General features: G+C 41.5%; 1 protein-coding gene across 5 annotated transcripts in view; it reads right to left on the bottom strand.

Moving 5' to 3' along the window:
• The window catches only part of cep128 (centrosomal protein 128), a 55,814-nt gene that overhangs the window by 42,393 nt on the left and 5,393 nt on the right, over nt 1–8,028 (bottom strand). For 3 of the 5 annotated variants that reach the window (XR_004336120.1, XM_032542524.1, XM_032542526.1), the window contains exons 8-13: nt 6,286–6,360; nt 5,439–5,513; nt 4,742–4,889; nt 4,045–4,184; nt 2,645–2,716; nt 1,850–2,035 (exon numbers count right to left, since the gene is read on the bottom strand). Coding sequence is in view for 4 of the 5 variants with exons in the window: in XM_032542524.1 (XP_032398415.1) it covers nt 1,850–2,035; nt 2,645–2,716; nt 4,045–4,184; nt 4,742–4,889; nt 5,439–5,513; nt 6,286–6,360 (696 nt within the window). In the remaining variant the exon portion in view is untranslated. The remainder of the gene's footprint in view (nt 1–1,849; nt 2,036–2,644; nt 2,717–4,044; nt 4,185–4,741; nt 4,890–5,438; nt 5,514–6,285; nt 6,361–8,028) is intronic. The other 2 variants (XM_032542527.1, XM_032542528.1) reach the window with 2 other exon arrangements.

The raw sequence follows: 8,028 nt of genomic DNA, 5'->3' as shown, positions 1-8,028 counted from the left end.
TCTTCTTATTGGCTAAACAGGTAGGCCGATCTCGTAACATCTAGTTTTAACTGGAAGGAATCTTTCCCACGTTGGTCCTCCCTGAACTTTGCAACATGATTGGCTTTGACTAGGGCCATCTTGGGTTACAGTAGAGGGTTTGGCTAATAACACACAGCAACGGAACATGCTGACGTCAGAGAATCCGCCGGTGTGCTCAGTGACAATGTAGCAGCCCCGGGGGAGAAGAGAGAAGCGATCAAAAACCACAAATGATAAACTATTTAGCTTTCTTTCCGTTAAAACTCGGCCAGAAACTACAAGATTGTGAGGTGACCAGCTCGTTTTGGATAAAATGGCTTGGATAGTCTAATTCTTTGGATTGTTGTCAATGTAGGAAAAAAAAAAGGTTTTGGCCATCTTTCACCGCTGTGAATAAAGACACGAGGAAAAAGGTGTGGATGCACACCCAATTTTAGACACTAGCGGCGCAGTAAGTCATCTTATGCTTTGCAAGTGGGCTTAATCGAATCATGAGACTTTAAGCTTTCAAATGGTGTGCAGCATTTATGAAGATTCAATGCTTGCAATTTATGAAAACGTATGAGTGGAAAAAGCGTTTTCTCTTCAGTGGAGAAAACTGTCCTGTCAGCGGGACGTGTCGGTAGAAATTAATATAGCCATTAGATTATGCTATCTTGACTATAGTGTGCACAGACACAGTGCTACTTAAACTCTAGTTTGTGTACAAGAACAATCATAGTTTTGCTTGCCTGTTACAAATGGCACAAGTGTGTTTGTTGTGCAATGATGCTGTAACTACAATTAAATGGACCTTGTGTTTGTACACTTTTCATGCAGGCTGCACGGAGGCTTTAACATTAAGTACCTCACTCACAATTTTTATCTGCACCTTGGGACAAACTTCCTTAGCAGGAGAAAACAAGGAGAATTTGCGTGAACCAAAGAAATTAAAACCCACACTGTGGGTATTGTGTTGTCCTTAATTGAATCACGCCCCGAGTCTTGATGTTGCCACCCCCCCCATTTTTGTGATTGTCCCAAATGATAGTCATAATTTTTCCTCACAACAAATGTAGTTTAACAATTGCACTCCTTGCAATGGCAATATCTTGAAATAGGGCAGACCAGTCCACTCAACTCTATGAGTTGTTTTTTACAATGTGAAAACACAGCCAACATTATAAAGATCAGCAGTTACTTTTCCGCAGCTGCTATTATCAGCTAGGGATTGACCAATTATTGGCCTGGATGATTATCGGGGCCGATATTTGGAAATTTGCAAATTATCTGTATTTGTGTTTTATTTGACCAATAACCACTAATGTTAGTTAATTAAAAGTTGCCCTACTTTGGATCTGCTACAGCTCTGTAAGCGATCTGCAACACGTGCAAACTGACAGCATGTCAAAACTTCAGGAAGCTACTTTTTGTTTTTTTATTACTTTGTATTATGTTTAAAGTTTCAGTTTAATAAAAAAATTACAAAATGTTAATTTTGACTAAAAGATTTTTATGTTTACTGTGATTGCATATCAGGTCCAAACAGGGTCCAAAATCAGCACCATCTGCTAGCCAAATGCTGCAAGTGGCTGGTAGATTTGCTTAACTCCTAGCCAAAAAACAATGGTAATCTATTGAGAAGCTGTTCAAATTTGAATATTCACTAGCCATTTGTCTGGTGGACAAAGAAAGTTAATTTAGGTCCCTGGTTCTAAATATTGATTATCGGTTTCCTTAACTGCTAATAATCAGTATTATATTGGCCCTGAACAACCAGTATGGGTCGACCCTTAGTGTCGGCTGTGGTGTCAGAAGTCGTGTAATGAAGGCATCTGCCTCAGCCGACCTGCAAGGCCTTGTCGGTGTGGACCTGAGCCTGGGCTCGCTCCTCCTCCAGCTCCCTCTGCAGCCTCCTGCACTTGGCCCTCCACTGGCGCACCGCCTCTTGGGCCCTGGCCTTCAGTTCATCCCTGCTCCGTGCACTCTCCTGGAGTAATGCCTCCGTCTCTCTCTTCTCCGTCTGCCCACGGCTCTGAAAAGATGGATGAATTTATAAATAAAGTGTTTATTAATTCTTTATAATCTGACTGGATCAGTTGGATCTAAAGGGTGTTTTCACAAATAGCGCTCTTTAAAATAACCAAACTTTAGTTGTATTAAGGAGGCCAAAAAAGTGGACCAACAGAAATAGGATTCTTTTTACGATCACATTGTCAGTTTATTTGAAAGAGGACTCCGTTCTCTTTCTGGTCCACTTCAGCTCTGATGGGGCCTCAGGGCTGAAATGATAGCAGGTCAAAAGGAACAAGGCAAAGTGAGCACGAAGTGTGTTGTGCTCACAATGCACAGGTGAAGAGAACTACAATGGGGACATAAAGCGAACCATACTCGACCTGAGTACGGTTTGTTTCAGAGGGGTCTCAGTCCCTTTGGAGTGTTCACAGATGCTCAACATAATGCTGACTAATAGGTTTGAGTTCTTTTGGAGGGCTGAAAACACCCCAACAAGCCAAAATCTGAATGATGTCATTAATGCAGGTTTACAGCTTCTTTGCATTCTGTCAGTGAATGAGGTGCTACACACACTATTACCTATCTGCTGATGAATTAACAGTGTAACCAAAAACCAATATTAAAATACCTGAATCTCCCTCAACTGTTCCAGCATTTGCAGCTGCTGTTGCTCCCGCCGCGCCAGGTCTGATGACAATTTCTGGTATATAGAGAAGAGAAAGGTCAAGGACGTGTGTGTGTGTGTGTGTGTGTGTGTGTGTGTGTACACTACTACTGCTAATGGGAGGTAAAAGACAGAAAGGCAGGAGAAAGGGAGATGTGGAGGAATGGTTTTAAGGCAACGGAAGATAGAAATAGGGAGAAAAAAAAGACAACAGAAGGTAGCAAAAAAGAAAAAAATGTATGAGAGACTTTGAGAAAAGACCAACAGTAAAGGTTGGATTACAGCGAGCAAAGAAGAGGACAAAAGAAAGAAAAGTCACAGAAGGTTGAGACTGTGTTTACATGCTGCCTACAATTGGATTATCTGCAAGGCTTGTCTGAAAAGGAGTCTGAAAGGAGAGCTGCACTGGATTTACTTCATATCACTGAGAAAAATCACAATCAATTTAAAGTTTTGAGTTTGATTGAAGTCTTAAGTAAGGGCAAGTAAGGTTAGCCTGGTGCCGTTTCAGTATTTAGACTGAATAAGACTGCCAGTTAGGAGTAATTAGTCATAGACTGATTAGTCACAGGCCTATTAGACTGTATATAAATTCAGTCACTGAGAAATTGAATCTTCCACCCTATTCTCCTCATTACACTTCATTTTTGCTCATTTACTGTTGAAATGAAACACTTCCAACTTCTATTTTGATCTCGGCATTAAAAACCATAAGAGAAGCCCGGGGTGATACATGCAAACACCCACTTCATCTTTTAACACCTACTCTGCAATAGGGGAAGCGTGGGAGTTTAAACACATTTTCAGTGAAAGAAACATCAGAGATTAGAGGAATGTGCTTAAGCTTTAAGTGCAGCTATTTCTACTAACATTTTATTGATACCCACCATAGCCTACCCTTGCTTAGCTAAGGGAATTTGGTATTTTCCCCCCGTTGTGTTTTTTTTATGTCTTGTTACAGGGATGGAAGTGACACATTGCACCAGTCTGAGAGGGAAAAATGACTGATGGTTGACTTCTGATCTCCTATTCCAACTGTCACTTCATCTGAGAATTTTAAGAGGATCATCAAGTGGCACGGAGTTGGCGGAGGATGCGACCACGGATGAGAAGCACCCGACAAACTGAAATAACCCTGCTCCGGGTGGAGACACCACCAGCAAATTCAAAAGTACGCTTCTGTTGTTCATTTGCACTCCAGCTGAGAGATCCTTAAGGTTTCCCATTTATTCTCAGAGTAGACAGCAAAGACAGCCACATAGCAAGCAAAGGAATGACATGCAATGCCTTCGCTGAACCCCTGGTTTTATAAGCCATTTCCTTAATATAAATACCTATTGTCTAGGAATTTCTCTGATACACACCTCCACCTGTATGCTGAGTGTGACCCTCTCCTTCTCCTTGCGGTCCAGAGTTCTATTCAGTTCTTCAACCTCACTGAGGACTGAAGCAGTACGCAGCTGGGCTCGCAGCGCCGCCACTTCTTTCTCCAGATCCAAACGATCTATGAACATGCACGCACACATGCAGACACGTAATCAAAGTGTTGTTACAGTGGATTTCTGCATGTGGACACAAGAAATGAAGAACATGTGGTGACAAGAATCTTCAGGTGGCCGATGGATTAGGGAGCACAATAAACACACTGTACCTTCTGCAAAAAGGCAATAAAAAGCACAGCAACAATTTTTGAAGTAGATAAATATTTAAGCAGAGTTCCTTTTAAATGACTTTCTAACCTTACTCTGAACTTCTTTTAGCTCTTTACTTAGTATATTGTACCTACTATATCATATGCATCGTTGACATGTCAATCAATTCACTTGATCACCTAGGGCAAACCAAGTTAATAGATGTGAATAGAATATAAATTAAGTGATATGAGATGCAAATGAAGTAGGATATAGGCTGAAAGATTAATCAAATTCAAACCAAAGTCGCAATGTAAAAAAGGCTGGGTTCAAGTGCAAGCCACATGTTACCTTGTTATAAGAGTAGCGTAACGTGTGTGGGTTGAGCGAGCAAGACAGAGAGTGACAGTGGATCACAGAACTTCAGTACCTGGCCCTCGCAGTCCCCCTCTTCCCTCCTCCCTGTCAGTGTGGTTGCCATGTGGCTGAGTAGCGGGCTGAGAAGTCTCCAGCCAGACCCTCTGGAGATCTGTCTTCTCTTTCCTCGTCCTCAGCAGTTCGCCACGCATGTCCTCCACCTGGGGATCATCAGCCGTGTAAGTCAGACACAGAGAAAGACATCGGACTGTCTGACAGCGGGCAAACCCACACTGAGGTCCTCCGAGGAGACGCTGCACTGCAGGGTTGTTTAGCCTGGTGGCAAGTGTCTTTGTTTTCGACGAGAGCCGGGCTGGGGCCAGTCACAGACTGATTACAGCACTAACGTAGAGCACAATAGCTTCTGTGGATCACAGAATCATGGACGGAATTGCGAAATTCAGAAGAAAAAAAAGCTATCAGACTCCATACATTATTCTAGGTTAAGTCAGTGCTAAAAGATAACTACAAAATTTGAAAATATGACTACATCTAAGTTCCCAACTGAGCCGTACAAAAAACGTTTTAAAATACATTCAGAAATAATTCCCAGTGGCTTAGGCCTGGTGCAGGGAACTCGGGCCCAGTGGTCCACCAGGCTTGCAATACACTGCAGACGCTACACTGCATGTTCATCGTTTTGTCTCCTGAGGTCTATTGTACAACTATATACTGTTGGGTACAGAACACACAGACACAAACAAACAAACCTGTTGAACAAGGGACTCTCTGCTATCCTCAGACTGTTCCAGTAGTCTCCTAGCTCTCTCCAGTTCCTGCTCCATCTGAGGAAAGCAGAACAACAACAGGACAACAGTGGTTTGGAGGGTTAGAATGAGCATTGCCTACAAAGTTAATCGTCAGGTATGCAGAATCTACGATTTACACATTTAGAATGTATATAATTTCAGTTAGGCAAGATTATAAAAGCATGTGAACTGTATCAGCAATGTGAAAATATGAATGTTAACTACTACTGCCGCTTGTAAAGGGTTACAACGCATATTAGCCTACAAGGTTCCTAAAAGTAGTTTGGTGCTTTATCTATGCAAGTTCTCTAAACAAAATATCATTGCTAGTGATATTTGATCAAAATACTGCTATTAGCTAGTAAAAAAAACTCTAATTTAGAACTGTGGTAAAGAAACACCACAAACAAAAAAACAATGGCTAGCAATTGTGTAAGACCTTTTTCTGATGGGAAGATTGACACACAAACTAAGGCTACAACAAGCACAACTGGACAGAAATTGGAGGAAAAAAATGACTATACAAGACACAAAATGACGACACTAGACCTGAATAATAGTTAATAGAAACCTTACTCTCCAAAGCCGTAAAAATGCAAAGGAAAGTCCCAAGCAGATGTCTTTTTGCTTTGTTTTTTAAGTGTTTGTTACTACTACTGCTGCCAATTCAGTAAAATGATACAGTAAAGAAATAAGTAGGAACTTGTGTAAGGCAGACAAACCTTTATGGCATGGAATTCATAATAATCTACCATCTTTTTTAAACTTTTTTAACCCAAAACATTCCTTTGAGAATACATATATTTACCTTGGACTTCTCACTGTCTGCTTTCAGTAGCCTGGCTGTTACAGCCTCCTCTCTCTCATGGCGTCTCTCTAAAGTCTACAAAACATAATGTACAGGCCACAACAGTATGTATCATTATAAGAGCATATAAGAGTAATGTAAGAACGCAACATGAGAGGTGCCATTGCATCATAGCATCCCCCATCTCTTCTTGGAAGGAGACACAAGCATCATGGTGGATTTGTACAAGAGCTTTGATCCCACTCAATCCCACTCATTCTGAGCGGCCTGCGATGACAAATTACCGGCTGCTAGCAATAACATCTACCCAAGTGACTCATCATCTATTTGATTCACATCACAGTGGGCCCATCGGTGGGGAATAAATGTGCCCTCTGCTCTCCCTCCTCTCCTGCTCTTTAGTAGTAAAAGAGATTATTTTCCTCTTCATGTCCTGACGCTTGTTTATTTACCCTTAATTTTTGGGACAAATGCATAATTTCCCATCGCCCCGGGCCCTGCTGGTGTCCCATTAGGGCACTACGGAGGAGAGGGATGCAAATAAATTGGTAGCTGCTTTCAACACACACACACACACACACACACACACACACACACACACACACACACACACACACACACACACACACACACACACACACACACACACACACACACACACACACACACACACACACACACACACACACACACACACACACACACACACACACACACACACACACTTAAAAAGTCTAGCTCACTAAAGATAATCAGTCTGGATACGGCTACACAGCACCCCTCTGTGGTCTACTAATAAACTACAGGAAGCACGAGAGCCTCAAAAAGGACCGACACTGATCCACTTTGACAAAACGCTGTCCTCAGAACCAGGATCCAGGAAATTAATGTTTGAATTATAAAAAAAATTAAAAAATAAACTCATTATGGTAATGATGTATTATGGATTATTTGACAAATGCGCATAAAAAAAAAAAAAGATTGGCATGAAATATATGGGAAAGTAGAAATTGCATGCTTAGCGACCATTTGCACTGCGTTGAAGTAAGTGCCTAAGTGTGCTTTAAGTTGTCATAAAGCAGAGCAAGAGGGCTTGGTGACACAGTGAGAGAACGGCTGCTTTAACAAACAAGAAAGGACTGACATTAGAGAGAAAACCCTTCAGTAAGACAATGCGGGACTGAATGCTCTGTGAATGATGGATTTTTTTGTACGTCTTTGTGTAAAAGTGAAGAGTAATCACTCAACAGAGATCAACAGAATGTTTTTGCATTTGTTTTTTTTAACACCACCAAGCTTGCACATGAACCTACCAGAGTTGGCAAACAGAAGGGCTTATGATTTTTTTATGAGGACACTCAAAAATGAGATGCTACATCTCAAGGGTCTATCCTTTCAATACATTCAAATTCAAAAGTATAATTGAGCATTCATAATTTGTATAATTGTCCTATGTGGGTAAAAAGTTCTGCTGACTTGCTTTCTCTTTACTGCATCAGCCAGATCTCTCTCCTCATAAATGATTCAAGATTGGAATGACGAGCGCTTGACCAGCTGGTATCAGACATGTAAAACCACCCTTTTGAGATAGTATACAATTGAGCTTAGAACTAAAATTAAAGCAGCCGATAGAGGTAACTGCATCAGGCCAGTAAGGAAGTGGCCATTGATTGGGACCCGTTGGAAAACGCCACATGACGTATCCATCCGCACGTGGACCCTTTCCTACCTGGATGTGGTCTA

Source organism: Etheostoma spectabile, chromosome 18 (genome assembly GCF_008692095.1).
Source record: "Etheostoma spectabile isolate EspeVRDwgs_2016 chromosome 18, UIUC_Espe_1.0, whole genome shotgun sequence".
NCBI classification, from domain to species: domain Eukaryota; kingdom Metazoa; phylum Chordata; class Actinopteri; order Perciformes; family Percidae; genus Etheostoma; species Etheostoma spectabile.
Note: the sequence above shows the minus strand (reverse complement) of the source record. Positions and strands in the feature narration are given on the sequence as shown.